Source organism: Taudactylus pleione, unplaced genomic scaffold (genome assembly GCF_031769625.1).
Source record: "Taudactylus pleione unplaced genomic scaffold, aTauple2 ptg003137l, whole genome shotgun sequence".
Classification (NCBI taxonomy): domain Eukaryota; kingdom Metazoa; phylum Chordata; class Amphibia; order Anura; family Myobatrachidae; genus Taudactylus; species Taudactylus pleione.
The window spans coordinates 2537286-2555294 of record NW_028287496.1 but is presented as its reverse complement, the minus strand read 5'-3'; the positions used below and the strand labels follow the sequence as shown (position 1 = coordinate 2555294).

Here is an 18009-nt window from a genome sequence, read left to right as displayed (position 1 = left end):
AGGGGGCAGTATGGGAATGAAGGGGGCAGTATGGGAATGAAGGGGGCAGTATGGGAATGAAGGGGGCAGTATGGGAATGAAGGGGGCAGTATGGGAATGAGGGGGGCAGTATGGGAATGAGGGGGGCAGTATGGGAATGAGGGGGATACAGGATGAGGGGGGGCAGTATGGGAATGAGGGGGATACAGGATGAGGGGAGGCAGTATGGGAATGAGGGGGGTACAGGATGAGTGGGGGGCAGTATGGGAATGAGGGCGATACAGGATGAGGGGGGGTACAGGATGAGGGGGCAGTATGGGAATGAGGGGGATACAGGATGAGGGGGGGCAGTATGGGAATGAGGGGGATACAGGATGAGGGGGGGCAGTATGGGAATGAGGGGCAGTATGGGAATGAGGGGCAGTATGGGAATGAGGGGCAGTATGGGAATGAGGGGGATACAGGATGAGGGGGGGCAGTATGGGAATGAGGGGGATACAGGATGAGGGGGGGCAGTATGGGAATGAGGGGCAGTATGGGAATGAGGGGCAGTATGGGAATGAAGGGGGCAGTATGGGAATGAAGGGGGCAGTATGGGAATGAAGGGAATGAGGGGGGCAGTATGGGGGGGCAGTATGGGAATGAGGGGCAGTATGGGAATGAGGGGGGCAGTATGGGAATGAAGGGGGCAGTATGGGAATGAAGGGAATGAGGGGGGCAGTATGGGGGGGCAGTATGGGAATGAGGGGGGCAGTATGGGAATGAGGGGGGTACAGGATGAGGGGAGGCAGTATGGGAATGAGGGGGGCAGTATGGGAATGAGGGGGGCAGTATGGGAATGAGGGGGGCAGTATGGGAATGAGGGGGATACAGGATGAGGGGGGGCAGTATGGGAATGAGGGGGGCAGTATGGGAATGAGGGGGGCAGTATGGGAATGAGGGGGGTACAGGATGAGGGGAGGCAGTATGGGAATGAGGGGGGCAGTATGGGAATGAGGGGGGTACAGGATGAGGGGGAAGTATGGGAATGAGGGGGATACAGGATGAGGAGAGGAATTAGGGGGGGGATCAGGTGTGACTGACCTGAGGGGAGGGTCCCGGCGCGGCTGACGGGTATGAAGGGGACGGAGAAGCTGAGCTCGGAGGACGCGGAGAAGAGCAGGTTGGTCCCAGCCGGAGCCCGGCTCATCCTCTCAGCCATGTCCGCTCACAGCTCCACGTCTCCGAGCCGGGATTACGAAATTGACAGCGCGACAGCCAATCACAGCACTGCTAACCGCCTTTGCTCCGCCTTTCCACAGGCGTCACCACCAATGGGGAAGCGCCTCACACATATGGGCGGGGCGATTTGTAAAACTGACACAGCACTGACAAACCGATTCTCTCCCCTCATGCAAGGCTCCGCCCAGCTGACCTAAGATCATCCAATCACCGGTAACTGTAGATCCTGGTAACGTCAGCCAATCACTGCATTTAAAAGGATACGCGTGATGGTCATGTGATACGTGTGTTCCAAGCACAGTATGTCGGCTATACGATCACTTCCGCCAAGCACATGAAGCTCCGCCCACCTTATGATGACGCCACTTTCCCGCCATTGACCGCTTGCTGTGTGCTGTGGAAGTGACCATGCTGCTGGCTGGTGGGATGAGCGCTCAGGCCGGGGCTGGGGACTGGGTCAGCGCCCCCCTCAGCCTAGTGCAAGCCCTGCGAGGTGAGTGAGTCCTCCACCACACTGATGCCTGCTCCCCCTGCGCCTGTGCTGCACTGATGCCTGCTCCCCCTGCGCCTGTGCTGCACTGATGCCTGCTCCCCCTGCGCCTGTGCTGCACTGATTCCTGCTCCCCCTGCGCCTGTGCTGCACTGATGCCTGCTCCCCCTGCGCCTGTGCTGCACTGATGCCTGCTCCCCCTGCGCCTGTGCTGCACTGATGCCTGCTCCCCCTGCGCCTGTGCTGCACTGATGCCTGCTCCCCCTGCGCCTGTGCTGCACTGATTCCTGCTCCCCCTGCGCCTGTGCTGCACTGATTCCTGCTCCCCCTGCGCCTGTGCTGCACTGATGCCTGCTCCCCCTGCGCCTGTGCTGCACTGATGCCTGCTCCCCCTGCGCCTGTGCTGCACTGATGCCTGCTCCCCCTGCGCCTGTGCTGCACTGATGCCTGCTCCCCCTGCGCCTGTGCTGCACTGATGCCTGCTCCCCCTGCGCCTGTGCTGCACTGATGCCTGCTCCCCCTGCGCCTGTGCTGCACTGATGCCTGCTCCGCCTGTGCTGCACTGATGCCTGCTCCCCCTGCGCTGCACTGATGCCTGCTCCCCCTGCGCTGCACTGATGCCTGCTCCCCCTGCGCTGCACTGATGCCTGCTCCCCCTGCGCTGCACTGATGCCTGCTCCCCCTGCGCTGCACTGATGCCTGCTCCCCCTGCGCTGCACTGATGCCTGCTCCCCCTGCGCTGCACTGATGCCTGCTCCCCCTGCGCTGCACTGATGCCTGCTCCCCCTGCGCTGCACTGATGCCTGCTCCCCCTGCGCTGCACTGATGCCTGCTCCCCCTGCGCTGCACTGATGCCTGCTCCCCCTGCGCTGCACTGCTAATTCTGCTCCGCCGTTATACAGGTACTGCTGCACTGCTAATTCTGCTCCATCACTGTTATTTGGAGATGATTTATATTCGTGTTCTGTTTCTTTCCCCTGCAGCTCAGACCGGGTCACTTCCAGACTGGGAGAAGAAGGTTATAGAGTATTTCCAGGAGAAGTTACACGATAATCACAGCAACTGGGTGAGGATCTGATGTCTCCATGTTTCCTGTCCAATCCATATGCAGGGAAATGGTGCCAGGGGTAACGTGTTGGAGAGGGCAAGAGATAGTGGGTGCCGCTGGGCAGCCTGGTCCTCTGTAGCCAAAGTAACAGCTCGGGGGGGTATTACTGATCACTACTGGGGTCACAGAGTAATAGCTCCGGGGGGTGTTACTGATCACTACTGGGGTCACAGAGTAATAGCTCCGGGGGGTGTTACTGATCACTGCTGGGGTCACAGAGTAATAGCTCCGGGGGGTATTACTGATCACTACTGGGGTCACAGAGTAATAGCTCCGGGGGGTGTTACTGATCACTGCTGGGGTCACAGAGTAATAGCTCCGGGGGGTATTACTGATCACTACTGGGGTCACAGAGTAATAGCTCCGGGGGGTGTTACTGATCACTGCTGGGGGTCACAGAGTAATAGCTCCGGGGGGTGTTACTGATCACTGCTGGGGTTACAGAGTAATAGCTCCGGGGGGTGTTACTGATCACTGCTGGGGTTACAGAGTAATAGCTCCGGGGGGTGTTACTGATCACTGCTGGGGTCACAGAGTAATAGCTCCGGGGGGTGTTACTGATCACTGCTGGGGTCACAGAGTAATAGCTCCGGGGGGTGTTACTGATCACTGCTGGGGGGCACAGAGTAATAGCTCCGGGGGGTATTACTGATCACTGCTGGGGGGCACAGAGTAATAGCTCCGGGGGGTGTTACTGATCACTGCTGGGGGGCACAGAGTAATAGCTCCGGGGGGTGTTACTGATCACTGCTGGGGGGCACAGAGTAATAGCTCCGGGGGGTGTTACTGATCACTGCTGGGGGGCACAGAGTAATAGCTCCGGGGGGTGTTACTGATCACTGCTGGGGGGCACAGAGTAATAGCTCCGGGGGGTGTTACTGATCACTGCTGGGGGGCACAGAGTAATAGCTCCGGGGGGTGTTACTGATCACTACTGGGGTCACAGAGTAATAGCTCCGGGGGGTGTTACTGATCACTACTGGGGTCACAGAGTAATAGCTCCGGGGGGTGTTACTGATCACTGCTGGGGTCACAGAGTAATAGCTCCGGGGGGTGTTACTGATCAATGCTGGGGTCACAGAGTAATAGCTCCGGGGGCTGTTACTGCTGGGGTCAGAGTAATAGCTCTGGGGGGTATTACTGATCACTGCTGGGGTCACAGAGTAACAGCTCCCGGGGGGTGTTATTGATCACTGCTGGGGGTCACAGAGTAATAGCTCCGGGGGGTGTTACTGATCAATGCTGGGGTCACAGAGTAATAGCTCTGGGGGGTATTACTGATCACTGCTGGGGGGCACAGAGTAATAGCTCCGGGGGCTGTTACTGCTGGGGTCAGAGTAATAGCTCTGGGGGGTATTATTGATCACTGCTGGGGTCACAGAGTAATAGTTTTTGGGAGGGTTACTGATCACTGCTGGGGGTCACAGAGTAATAGCTCCGGGGGGTGTTACTTATCAATGCTGGGGTCACAGAGTAATAGCTTCGGGGGCTGTTACTGCTGGGGTCAGAGTAATAGCTCTGGGGGGTTACTGATCACTGCTAGGGTCACAGAGTAATAGCTCCGGGGGGTGTTACTGATCAATGCTGGGGTCACAGAGTAATAGCTCCGGGGGGTATTACTGATCACTGCTGGGGGTCACAGAGTAATAGCTCCGGGGGGTGTTACTAATCACTGCTAGGGGTCAGAGTAATAGCTCCGGGGGGTATTACTGATCACTGCTGGGGGTCACAGAGTAATAGCTCCGGGGGGTGTTACTGATCACTGCTGGGGGTCACAGAGTAACAGCTCCGGGGGATGAGGGGGGTGTTACTGATCACTGCTGGGGGTCACAGAGTAATAGCTCCGGGGGGTGTTACTGATCACTGCTGGGGTCACAGAGTAATAGCTCCGGGGGGTATTACTGATCACTACTGGGGTCACAGAGTAATAGCTCCGGGGGGTGTTACTGATCACTGCTGGGGTCACAGAGTAATAGCTCCGGGGGGTGTTACTGATCACTGCTGGGGTTACAGAGTAATAGCTCCGGGGGGTGTTACTGATCACTGCTGGGGTTACAGAGTAATAGCTCCGGGGGGTGTTACTGATCACTGCTGGGGTCACAGAGTAATAGCTCCGGGGGGTGTTACTGATCACTGCTGGGGTCACAGAGTAATAGCTCCGGGGGGTGTTACTGATCACTGCTGGGGGGCACAGAGTAATAGCTCCGGGGGGTATTACTGATCACTGCTGGGGGGCACAGAGTAATAGCTCCGGGGGGTGTTACTGATCACTGCTGGGGGGCACAGAGTAATAGCTCCGGGGGGTGTTACTGATCACTGCTGGGGGGCACAGAGTAATAGCTCCGGGGGGTGTTACTGATCACTGCTGGGGGGCACAGAGTAATAGCTCCGGGGGGTGTTACTGATCACTACTGGGGTCACAGAGTAATAGCTCCGGGGGGTGTTACTGATCACTACTGGGGTCACAGAGTAATAGCTCCGGGGGGTGTTACTGATCACTGCTGGGGTCACAGAGTAATAGCTCCGGGGGGTGTTACTGATCAATGCTGGGGTCACAGAGTAATAGCTCCGGGGGCTGTTACTGCTGGGGTCAGAGTAATAGCTCTGGGGGGTATTACTGATCACTGCTGGGGTCACAGAGTAACAGCTCCCGGGGGGTGTTATTGATCACTGCTGGGGGTCACAGAGTAATAGCTCCGGGGGGTGTTACTGATCAATGCTGGGGTCACAGAGTAATAGCTCTGGGGGGTATTACTGATCACTGCTGGGGGGCACAGAGTAATAGCTCCGGGGGCTGTTACTGCTGGGGTCAGAGTAATAGCTCTGGGGGGTATTACTGATCACTGCTGGGGGGCACAGAGTAATAGTTTTTGGGAGGGTTACTGATCACTGCTGGGGTCACAGAGTAATAGCTCCAGGGGGTGTTATTGATCACTGCTGGGGTCACAGAGTAATAGTTTTTGGGAGGGTTACTGATCACTGCTGGGGGTCACAGAGTAATAGCTCCGGGGGGTGTTACTTATCAATGCTGGGGTCACAGAGTAATAGCTTCGGGGGCTGTTACTGCTGGGGTCAGAGTAATAGCTCTGGGGGGTTACTGATCACTGCTAGGGTCACAGAGTAATAGCTCCGGGGGGTGTTACTGATCAATGCTGGGGTCACAGAGTAATAGCTCCGGGGGGTATTACTGATCACTGCTGGGGGTCACAGAGTAATAGCTCCGGGGGGTGTTACTAATCACTGCTAGGGGTCAGAGTAATAGCTCCGGGGGGTATTACTGATCACTGCTGGGGGTCACAGAGTAATAGCTCCGGGGGGTGTTACTGATCACTGCTGGGGGTCACAGAGTAACAGCTCCGGGGGATGAGGGGGGTGTTACTGATCACTGCTAGGGTCACAGAGTAATAGCTCCGGGGGGTATTACTGATCACTGCTGGGGGTCACAGAGTAATAGCTCCGGGGGGTGTTACTGATCACTGCTGGGGGGCACAGAGTAATAGCTCCGGGGGGGTGTTACTGATCAATGCTGGGGTCACAGAGTAATAGCTCCGGGGGCTGTTACTGCTGGGGTCAGAGTAATAGCTCTGGGGGGTATTACTGATCACTGCTGGGGGGCACAGAGTAATAGTTTTTGGGAGGGTTACTGATCACTACTGGGGTCACAGAGTAACAGCTCCCGGGGGGTGTTACTGATCACTGCTGGGGGTCACAGAGTAATAGCTCCGGGGGGTGTTACTGATCACTGCTGGGGGTCACAGAGTAATAGCTCCGGGGGGTGTTACTGATCACTGCTGGGGTCACAGAGTAATAGCTCCGGGGGGTGTTACTGATCACTGCTGGGGTCACAGAGTAATAGCTTCGGGGGGTGTTACTGATCACTGCTGGGGTCAGTCTAATACTTCCCTGCTATGTGATAAGTGTCTCACAGACTCAGACCCTCATTCAGAGGCGCTCGCAAAATGCGATCGCTCGTTCTGAATGTGGGCGGCCTCCAGGTCGCTAGCTAATTAGTTACCACCCACAGCTTTAGCGACCGACCAGGTTGATGGTCGCGATGGTCAAGACCATCGTGACCATCGGGGCTTGCGACGAGACCCTAAGGGTGGGTCTCGGCAACCGCAAGCCCCAGGGAGCTTCCTGCTCTGATCGAGCAGGAAGCTCCCCACTGACATCACTGCTGATGTCAGTGCAGCCACCCACAAAACGGCAGGCGTTCCTTAAGGAACGCCTCCGTTTGTGTAACCACACCCCTGCCACACCTACAAAACTGGGCGAGCTGTCGATTAACACCTACAGCCTCCCCTTTTGTAGTGAGCTCCAGAGCAAGAGAATTTCTCTCTCGCTCCGGGGCTGGCGCACGCGCAGGGCCTAAACATCGACCCACTTGCGAGCGGGTCTGAATGAAGTCCTCAGTCTGCCTCACCAGTGCAACCTATATGGTCTGATCAACTAACATCTGTTATGTCTAGTCTGTCTGCAGAGCTCAAGGCAGCTCGCAGAGACAGAGGTGTGATCAGAACACAGACGTCTACCGTCTCTGAACCAGACTGGGCCCGTTCATTAGCCCGGTCGGTTGAGGGGCTCACAAGGGTGATGTCCCAGGTACCACCTGCAGCTTCATCATCATCCTCTAAAGTCCCTAATAAGACTGATTCAAAATCCCTTCAGATGGGATGAATCAGAGGAGGAAGATACGCAGGAGCCTGAGGAAGGCGAGGTTCAGGAACCAGAGGAGATCCTGATTCCAAATGAATCGGAGCCTGCTACTCAGGGTGTAGAAGCATTGATCACTGCAGTACGCCAGGTACTACATGTGGAGGACTTAGAAGTGGCTGCTAGACCGTCTATCTTTAGTAAAAGACAAAGACAGGCGGACACTTTTCCAGCATCTGAGGAATTGGATGATATCCTGACCCCAGCGAGGAACCACCCTGATAAAAGCTTCCTCGATATTTGGAACTTTTTATCTTACTTTCCTGCTCTCCGTAGGAAACGGATAATATGTGAGACTCCTCCAGCAGTGGACCCCTCTGTGTCCCGTCTTTCAAAAAAGACGGTATTACCAGTACCAGGTGCGGTTTCCCTAAAAGAATCCTCTGACAGAAAGTTGGAGACCACATTAACATCTATGTGTTCAGTGGCAGGGCTATCCCTTTGCCCAGCATTAGTTAGCTGTTGGGTAAACAAGGCTGTGGAGGCTTGGGCTAACCAACTTTCTGAGGGCCTTAAGGCTGGAGTACAAACAGAAGAGCTCATTCAGCTGGCAGAACAAATTGCTGAATCAGCCTCTTTCCTTGGGGAAGCTGCAAAAGACGTATGCAGTCTTTGGGCTAGATCCTCGGCTTTAGCTATCTCAGCTAGAAGAGCCCTTTGGCTGAGACAATGGCAAGCAGATGCGGAATCCAAAAGGGCAGTAGAAGTTCTTCCTTTCACAGGAGAGGTTCTATTTGGTACAGAGTTTGATAAGTGGATCTCACAGGCCACTGGTGATAAGTCCACTTATCTACCATCTGCTGCTCCCCCTCCTAGGAAGCCTGCTGCAGGACCGTCTTTTCGCATCCCAGGATAATTTAGAGGTAGTTCCAGAGGAGCTCCAGAGGCCGTGGTAGAGGTTCCGCGTCAACGTCCCAACATGACAAGACCGCAGCTAAACCCCACTGCATGACGCTCTCCCTTCTCACTTGGGGGACCCCAGAGTGAGGGCTCGTCTTCTGAGATTCAAAGGAGTGTGGATCAAATCCTGCCCGGACGCCTGGGTCAGGGACATCATTACTCAGGGACTAAAGTTGGATTTCAAAATGCAACCACCTTCTCGTTTTTTCACGACCGGGTTACCACTGTCAACAGAAAAAAGGGTGGAAATTCAGCAAGCAATACGCAAACTGCTATTGTCGCAGGTGGTAGTGAATGTTCCGACTCATCAGCGGGGTCAGGGTTTTTATTCCAGCATGTTTGTTGTACCCAAGCCGGACTGCTCAATGAGACCCATTCTCAACCTCAAGGATCTCAACCCCTATCTGCGAGTTTTCAAATTCAAAATGGAGTCCCTCCAGTCTGTTATAACAAGTCTCGAGAAGGAAGAGTTTCTGGTATCTTTAGACATAAAGGATGCCTACCTCCACATCCCAATCTGGCCTTGTTGTCGGTTTGCTGTCCAAGATTCTCATTTGCAATTTCAGGCCTTAACCTTTCGGTCTTTCGTCGACACAGAGTGTTCACGAAGGTGATGGCCCTGCTTCGGCTTCAGGGGGTTATGATTGTTCCATACCTGGACGATCTCCTCAGCAAGGCTCCATCAGTAGATCGGTTGCTTTTGGATATTCAATTAACTCAGAATCTGCTCCTACAACATGGGTGGATTCTCAATATCCCAAAATCCTCTCTAACTCCCACACACCTGCTGTTCCTGGGCATGATATTTGGTACAGTGGAACAAAAGGTGTTCCTCCCGCAAGACCAGGTCTCTTCCATTCAACACATGGTGCGTCTGATACTGCGACACCGCAGAGTATCCGTACATTTGTGTATTCGTCTTCTGGGAAAGATGGTGGCGACTTTCGAGGCCATTTAATATGCGAGGTTTCATACACGTCCATTTCAATTGGACCTTCTCTCCCAATGGTAGGGGTCCCATCTTTTTCTCCACCAGCGAGTTCTACTGTCTGACGACTCGAACGTCTCATTTGGTGGTTAAATCCCTCTCACCTGTTGGCAGGAAGACGGTTTGCAGTGTGGGATTGGATTCTCCTCACCACGGACGCAAGTCTGAGAGGGTGGGGACAGTGACTCTGGGAAGACATTTTCAGGGTCACTGAACTCAGCGGGAAGCAACTCTGCCCATAAACATCCTAGAATTGAGGGCAGTGTTCTATGCGCCCCAGCTAGCTCATCCTCTGTTGCAGGGTCAGGCAATCAGAGAGTGCAGTCGGACAATGCCACGGCTGTGGCACATATAAACAGGCAAGGCGGCACCAAAAGCCGGACCGCCATGCGGGAGGTAAGTCGAATTCTCCTTTGGGCAGATGAATTTGCAGTGGTGGTTTCAGCGATCTTCATCCCAGGAGTAGAAAATTGGGAGGCCGACTATCTGTCGGCAGGACATTCGTTCGGGGGAATGTTCGCTCAATCCACAGGTATTTCTCCAGTTAACTCATCGTTGGGGTCGTCGCAAGGCCGACCTCATGGCGTCGAGATTGAATCACCAACTGCCAGTTTACTGCTCCCGAACGAGGGACCCACAGGCAGTTGCAGTAGACGCACTGACAAACCCGTGGCTGTTTCAGTGTGTATACCTGTTCCCTCCATTTCCACTGCTTCCTCGGCTGCTTCAGGGTATTACGGGTTTTCTCATCATCCCTCTTTAGTAGGTTAGGTGCTAAAATTTCTTTAAGGTTTTTTGTGTTTCTAAAAACTATCTTGGATTTTGGGGGAAGAAGTTCTTTTAAAAATGAGGTCAATCAATAAAAGGTTCTAATGGCGATCCAATATCTGTCTAATCCGATTACCTTGACAATTAAATGTAGTAATAAAAGGTATAAAATCATTTTTCACAATAGTCTTTTTTTGGTTGAAGTAGTGCTGGTCTTTCCAGACCGTGTATTTTGGTAATAGCCTGTTGTACTATATTTCAGGATGCTTTCTTTCCACAAATCTCTTGGAATAGATATTTAGAGGGGTATTCAATATGAAACGTTAACTTCACTGTCGAAGTTAACGTTTCATATCGGAGTTTCTACTTCAGGGTCCATAGGGGGTCCACAGGGTTGACCTTGGGGTATAGCTGGATCTGGATCCATGGGCACCACACAGTTAAAGCTTTAGCTGCTCCCAGGATGCACTTGGGTCCGTCCTCCTCTATACCCCGCCCCCGGCCACAGCACCTCAGTTTGAGTTGGTGCCCGGCCGGAGTCGGGTCACCTGCGCAGGGGGGCTGCAGGAGCAGTCCCCAAAAGCTTTCTATTTTTATTTAAAAAAAAAAAAAAAAAAGCCTGTTAGATTTTTATTTTAAAACAGAGGCTCTAGTGTGGCAGCGACGGGCTGTCTATGCAGACGCCCACGCTGCCGCTCTCCTTCCCCGCTGGCGCCGCGACGCCAGTACTGCACTGGGGATCACGGCGGGAGGCCAGAGTCCGTACTAGCCGGACTCTGGGTCCCTCCCTGGACTGCTGCCGGAGTCGCCGGGGACAAGGTAAGCCGCGAGTCGCCGATTAGCAGCGGCTCGCGGGTATTGCCTGCACATGCAGTCCTTTGCCCCCGGTCCTAGGGGACAGACCGGGGTCCGCTAGCGGTGGCAGCGGGCTCCCCCTCTGAGGAGGAATAACCCGTGGGACCACTAGACCACCAGGGATATATGGCAAGCGGGATGCCGCCAAGCCCTGGGGTTAATATGCTAGCCAGGGGAGGAAGCCTTCCCTGTCAGCTGCTCCTCCCCTCAGCTCAGCGCACCTTTCAGCACGGAGTCTGGCGTCGCTGAGCTGCAGTTACACGGCCACTCCTCCTCTGAGGTCTCTGGGGGCCATTTTCTACAAGTGGCAGCGCAGATCTTCAGGGAGCACGCGGACCGGTCCCCCTGTGTACCTCTCCCCTGATTAAGGACAGCGTACACAGCACTATAGCCCTCCCAGACACTGAATCTGGGCAGGTTGATTGTAGTGTAAAGGTGCAGTGAGTATTACTTCTGCATGGTATGTGACTTTTGCTAGTGCTGCCTGTCTGTGCTTATTTTCCGCTTACTGTCAGCTTATACCTATCCCTTTACTTCTCCTACAAGCCCTACAGGTGTGTGGGGGAGGGGCGTTTCTGCAGACCTCCCCTATATAAATCACGTATTTGTGAGGTCCGTCACATACAGTTGTGTGCTACACAGTGCCGTATTGTGGGCTGTTTAGCACACCGGTGAGTGCGTTTTCTTCTGCCCTGTTGCCAGATATATTTTTTGACTATATAATATATTCTGTCATGTCAGACGAGGAGGTTGAGCGCTCAGTGGCTCCGGTGTTGGCCTCCTACGGACGCTGTTCTGCAGGAGTAGATAGGGAGGATTTGTCACAGGATGGCCTGTGTAGTCGATGCCAGGTGGCTCCTGGCCCATCCAGACCTTCTCTGGCGCAGGAACCACCGTGGGCGATGTTTTCTCAAGTGCTGGTGTCTATTGCGGACCGTCTGTCGGTCCCGACTGCTCTCCCTACTAGGGCGTTGCCCCAGCCGACCATCCCCCATTCCCCGGGTGTCCCGCAGTTATTGCGGATTCCTCCTGGGTCTCAATCAGTAGGTCCCTATGCGGGGTTGCCTATGTATATACAGGCTTCCCCTGTGCCGCAGCAGCCTGTGGTACCTTTTCAGGCCCCTATGGCGACTCCTCCACCATGGGTGGATGTGCTCTCCAACTCCGTGCAAAATTTGGCGGCCGCTTCCTCGGCTTTTCAGTCAATGTTGCAGACTGACATGCCTTCTAGGATTTCAAAACGCCCACTCATGACACGGGCTGCTCAGGTATCGGACTCAGAGGGTTCCTCAGGCGATGGGGAGGTCCCTGATGACACTGACTCGGACGCCTCGGTCCAGGAAATGGATACCAAGTCGTCCATTAATGTGCGAGCACTAGTTAGGGCGGTGCGAGCTATTCTTCTTATAGAGGATGAGGCACCGGTTCCTAAGTCGAAGTTTCCTAGTTTCAAAAACACTAAGGTGGCTTCTGCGGTGTTTCCCCTGTCGGATCAGTTGACGGATCATATGGCGGTAGCTTGGCAGGCGCCCAGTAAGAGATTCCTTCCTCAGAAGCGGTTGGCTTCTAATTACCCCTTCCCTGAGGCACATTGTAAAAAATGGGAAACTCCACCGGCGGTGGATTCCCATGTCACCCGTTTAACTCGGGGCGCCACCTTACCATTACCGTCGATATCCTCGCTGAAGGATCCCACGGACAGGAAAGTTGAGACTTGCTTAAAGTCTATTTACTCCCTCTCCGGGGCGGTGGCCCGACCGTCCATGGCCATCTCCTGGGTGGCCAAGGCCATTAAGGGGTGGGCCAATGCATTGGAAGATACCTTCCCAGACGACGCTCCGGATGTCCAGCGGGCGTTGTTGGGACAAATGAGGGACGCTGCTTCTTACATTGGAGAAGCTTCTTTAGATGCTAGTCTGCTGACCTCGCGGGTATCGGCTGCAGCGGTGTCTGCCCGCCGATCCTTATGGTTGCGGTCCTGGAGAGCGGACTCTGATTCAAAGAAAGGTCTGGAGGCCTTACCTTTCAATGGGGAATTACTATTTGGTCCGGACTTGGACAAAATAGTGGACACCCTGGCTAAATCCAAGTCGGTCTTCCTCCCTTCGGCGGCACTGCCTGCTAAGGTTCGGAGTTCGGCTTTTCGTTCCTTTCGGGTTCAGGGTAAGGCGAAAGGTCAGTCCTTCCCGTGACAGTCTGCGAGTAAGACTGCCTCTAAACCCAAAAAGCAAGCCTGGAGTGCTCGGCGCCCTTCTTCCAAGCAGGAAGATAAACCTGCGGCCTGATGGGACGGGCCTCCCTCTGGGGGACCTCAGAGTGGGAGGCCGACTTCTTCTATTTGCCCAGTGCTGGCACAATACCACCACGGATGCCTGGGTTCGAGAAGTGGTCTCCCAGGGGTACGCCCTGTCTTTTCGGCACAGACCACCCCACCAGTTTTTCTGCACAAGTCCTTCTCAGGACAAGACCAAGGCGTTACAGGTTCAGGAGGCTATAGAGTCCTTGCTGAAAGCAGGGGTCATTGTTCCCGTTCCTCTATCACAACGAGGGACGGGGTATTATTCGTCTCTGTTTCTGGTGCAGAAACCCAATGGTTCTCATCGCCCTATCCTCAACTTGAAGTCTCTGAACAGATTCCTCAGAGTTCCCAAGTTCAGGATGGAAACGTTACGTTCCATCATTCTGGCGATGGAACCGGGGGATTACATGGTGTCCCTAGACATCCAGGACGCCTACCTCCATGTTCCGATAGCATCTTCACACCAGCGGTATCTGAGGTTCGCTATCCTTCAACACCACTATCAGTTCCGGGCGCTACCCTTTGGTCTCTCCACGGCACCGAGGGTGTTCACGAAGATTATGGCGGTCATGGCCGCACATCTTCGGAACCAGAATGTACGGCTGCTGCCGTATCTGGACGACCTCCTGTTGCTGGCGAGCTCCCCGGAGGTACTGCTTCAACATCTCCACCTGACGATCGCTTGCCTGCAAGCACACGGGTGGTTGATAAATTGGAAAAAGTCCTCCCTGATTCCATCACAGCGGATGGTTCATTTGGGAGCCCTGCTGGATTCGCGTCAGCAAAGGATCTTCCTGACTCCGGAGAAGGTCGCCTCCCTACAGCTGCGGATACGCAGTTGCCTGAGCCGTTGCCGCCTGTCGGTCCATTCGGCTATGAGAGTTCTGGGGTCCATGGTGTCGACATTCGACATGGTGGAATTTGCCCAGTTCCATTCCCGGCCCCTGCAGGGGCTGATTCTGTCAGAATGGAACGGGTTACCTCACCGGATCCGCTCTCAGGTGCTGGTGTTGTCTCCGGACGTTCGGCAATCTTTGGCTTGGTGGCTTCAGACAGCTCATCTGGTCGAGGGGCGCCCATTTTGGATCCCGGACTGGGTCCTGCTCACGACGGATGCCAGTCTCCGGGGTTGGGGGGCAGTGACCGGCTCTTGGTCGCTTCAGGGTCGTTGGTCAGCGGAAGAAGCACTTCTCCCCATCAACATCCTGGAACTGTGGGCAGTATACAGGGCCCAGCAGTCGTCCGGCCCCGCTCTTCACGGAAGGGCGGTACAGGTGCAGTCCGACAACGCCACCACGGTGGCGTATATCAACCACCAAGGCGGAACTCGCAGTCAGGCAGCGATGTCGGAGGTGTCTCGTATCCTGACTTGGGCGGAGGGTCACATTCCAGCGATCTCGGCGGTCTTCATCCCCGGAGTCCTCAATTGGGAGGCGGACTTCCTCAGCCGTCACGACGTGCATCCCGGGGAATGGTCGCTTCACCCAGAGGTGTTTCAGCTACTCGTAGACAGTTGGGGACTGCCGGAGCTGGACTTGATGGCCTCCCGTCACAATCACAAGTTGCCCGTTTACGGGTCAAGGACAAGAGACGCAGGCGCAAGTCTGGTGGACGCGCTGTCGGTGAAATGGACGTTTCACCTGGCGTATCTGTTTCCTCCGCTATCCCTGCTTCCTCGGGTTCTGCGGAAATTCAAGCAGGACGGCGGCATGCTCGTGCTGGTAGCTCCGGCGTGGCCCAGACGTCCTTGGTACTCCGATCTCAGGAGCCTCTCCATCGACGCTCCGTACCTTCTTCCTCAGCGTCGGGACCTGTTGTCTCAGGGGCCCTGCCTTTACCCGGATCTGGGTCGGCTGTCTTTGACGGCGTGGCTCTTGAGACAGCCGTCTTGAGGTCTCGGGGCTTCTCCAGTTCGGTTATTGGTACCATGCTCAGGGCACGCAAGCCTGCTTCAGCACGGATTTATCACAGAGTGTGGCACACTTACTTTCAGTGGTGTGAGTCCAGACATTATGATCCTCAGGTGTTCCGAGTTTCTAGGATCTTGGAATTTCTTCAGTCAGGATTGGATCTCGGCTTACGCCTTGCATCTCTGAAGGTTCATGTGTCCGCCTTGTCCGTGTGGTTTCAACGGCGGATTGCAATACTACCAGACGTTCACACCTTTTTCCAAGGTGTTCTCAGGATCCAGCCTCCCTTTGTGCCTCCTGTGGCTCCTTGGGACTAGGCGGTGGTGCTACGGGTCCTGCAGGGTCCTCCGTTTGAGCCTCTTGAGGCGGTGGAGCTCAAGTGGCTGACATTTAAGACGGTTTTTCTCCTGGCAATTGCTTCGGCCAGGAGGGTGTCTGAATTGGGGGCGCTTTCCTGTCGCCCTCCTTTCCTGATTTTTCACCAGGACAGAGCGGTGCTCCGCACTCGTCCAGAGTTTTTGCCCAAAGTGGTCTCGAAGTTCCACATTAATCAGGAACTTGTTGTGCCAGCTTTTCAGTCCCCTGATCTTTCAGCTGGTGAGACTTCCTTAGATGTGGTCCGGGCGCTTAGAATTTCTGTAGACCGGACGGCTTCGGTTAGGAAGTCTGATTCATTGTTTATCCTCTTTGGTTTTCACAAGAGGGGTTGGCCTGCCAACAAACAAACGTTAGCCCGTTGGCTTCGTTCCGTTATTTGTGAGGCTTATGCACAGGAGGGCTTACCTGTGCCAGCCTCTGTTAAGGCTCATTCCACTCGTTCTGTGGGTTCCTCTTGGGCTGCTAGACGTGGCGCTTCTGCTGTTCAGCTGTGTAAGGCGGCCACTTGGTCTTCAATTCAAACGTTTTTGAGGTTCTATGCGTTTGACACCTTTGCCTCTCAGGATGCATCCTTTGGGCGCCGGGTACTCCTTTCAGCACAGGAGCGTCCCCGCCCTTAGTTGTACTGCTTTGGGACATCCCCAAGGTCAACCCTGTGGACCCCCTATGGACCCTGAAGTAGAAAACAAGAGATATGGTAAGAACTTACCTTTGTTATCTCTGTTTCTACGAAGTCCATAGGGTCCACAGGGCGCCCGCCCTGACGCACCTGGCTTCAAATGGGCTGTGTGGCTGGTCACCGGTTTTCCGTTTCCCATTTCTGTGAGTATGGTTTCTTGTGTGTTCCAGTCTTCCTTCTCTCTGTTTAGTCTCCTCCTCCGGCCTTGGCTGCTTACCAACTGAGGTGCTGTGGCCGGGGTATAGAGGAGGACGGACCCAAGTGCATCCTGGGAGCAGCTAAAGCTTTAACTGCGTGGTGCCCATGGATCCAGATCCAGCTATACCCCAAGGTCAACCCTGTGGACCCTATGGACTTCGTAGAAACAGAGATAACAAAGGTAAGTTCTTACCATATCTCTTGTTTTTTACCTGCGTTAAAGTATCGGGCGCGCGCTTATCCCCGTATTCAATATAAAATTAACGAAAACGGGAAACTCCGAAGTTGGATTTGCCTAAAGTTACGAATTTTTCCTTAAAAAAATTGTAACACCCCCTAAAGTTGTAAAAACATGGGGGATCACTATGGGTACCCCCGTTTTAGCCTTTAAATGAAAGTCGGGGATTTAAATAGCCGTAGCAGGTGTTTTTTTTCCCGACATTGAAGAAGTGTTGCAGAAGAGCACTTAAGTTATTTTTTTCGCTTTTTTTAAGTGGTCCCATCAAATTTGGGGTACATGAAAATGGGTACTGGCATATTTTTAAGTCCCTAAAGTAAGTTTTTTTAAAATTCTGCAATTGTGCACCTGCCGCTATAAATCTATTCTTCAAAACACCTGCCGCATCCTTGCAGAATAGCCCTGAACCTATTTCCCTATTATTAAACAATTTTTTCCCATTTTTTTTTTTTTTCACCCAAATTTTAAAATTTATTTTTTGGGGTGTCCCTATTTTTTTATTTTTTTATTTTTTTTTTTTAAACTTTTTTTGACAGTTATTTTTTAAATGTCATTCCCAGGGGTGCAGGCTATTTTTTTTAAGCCTGCACCCCTAAACCCCAATTCTGCATTTTTTTTCGACACCTATTCAATGGTGAAAAGTTATCCCCGTTTTTTATCAAAGACTTTTCAAAACTGCGATAAGTCTTTGAAATTGAATACGGTGTAAAAGTAAAACCTCCGATAATGACGTCATAGCTCCGATATAACGCAAAAACGATTTTTTCGCTCCCATATTGAATACCCCTGTTAGTTTTTTTTAAATCTTCTTTGCTGCAATATCTTTTTATGCGGTGGAATTGGGAGAAGGGTATATAGTGTTTCCATTGTTCTGCATGGCAGCTGTTAAAATGCAGATAACTATTGGTATCCACGTTCTTAATAAAATTACAGGTAGTGACCATATTACCTTCCCCTTGTAGCACTAGATCTAGATACTCAACCCTGTCTTTATTCAGATTCTAATTACATTTTAAATTGTAGGTATTTATTGATTAATAATTAAAAAATTATAAAAAAAAAAAGACCGCTCATCTCTCTCCCATATTATAATAATGTCGTCTATATAACGTTTTATACATTCTCAAATGTTTTTCATATGGGTTGCTATATAAAATCTCTATCTATGTCGCGGGCATACACTCTGAGATATCTGTGTATTGGCCCCTGTACTGCGCTCCGCCCCCGGGGAGGAAACCTCTCCCCACTCCTTCCCCCGTGAAAGAACAGGAGAAATGTCCGTCTG

The 18009-nt window shown here is 53.3% G+C and overlaps 2 protein-coding genes across 2 annotated transcripts in view; one reads left to right on the top strand and one right to left on the bottom strand.

Annotated features, from left to right (window-relative positions):
* SEC23IP (SEC23 interacting protein) overlaps positions 1-1238 on the bottom strand; it is a 106645-nt gene extending 105407 nt beyond the window's left edge. The window contains exon 1 of the mRNA XM_088466424.1: positions 1063-1238. Within this exon, the coding sequence (XP_088322550.1) occupies positions 1063-1180 (118 nt within the window). The 5' untranslated portion in view covers positions 1181-1238. The remainder of the gene's footprint in view (positions 1-1062) is intronic.
* Positions 1239-1487: 249 nt separating this feature from the next.
* MCMBP (minichromosome maintenance complex binding protein) overlaps positions 1488-18009 on the top strand; it is a 44408-nt gene continuing 27886 nt past the window's right edge. Inside the window, exons 1-2 of the mRNA XM_088466425.1 lie at positions 1488-1693; positions 2674-2756. Of these exons, the coding sequence (XP_088322551.1) occupies positions 1609-1693; positions 2674-2756 (168 nt within the window). The 5' untranslated portion in view covers positions 1488-1608. The remainder of the gene's footprint in view (positions 1694-2673; positions 2757-18009) is intronic.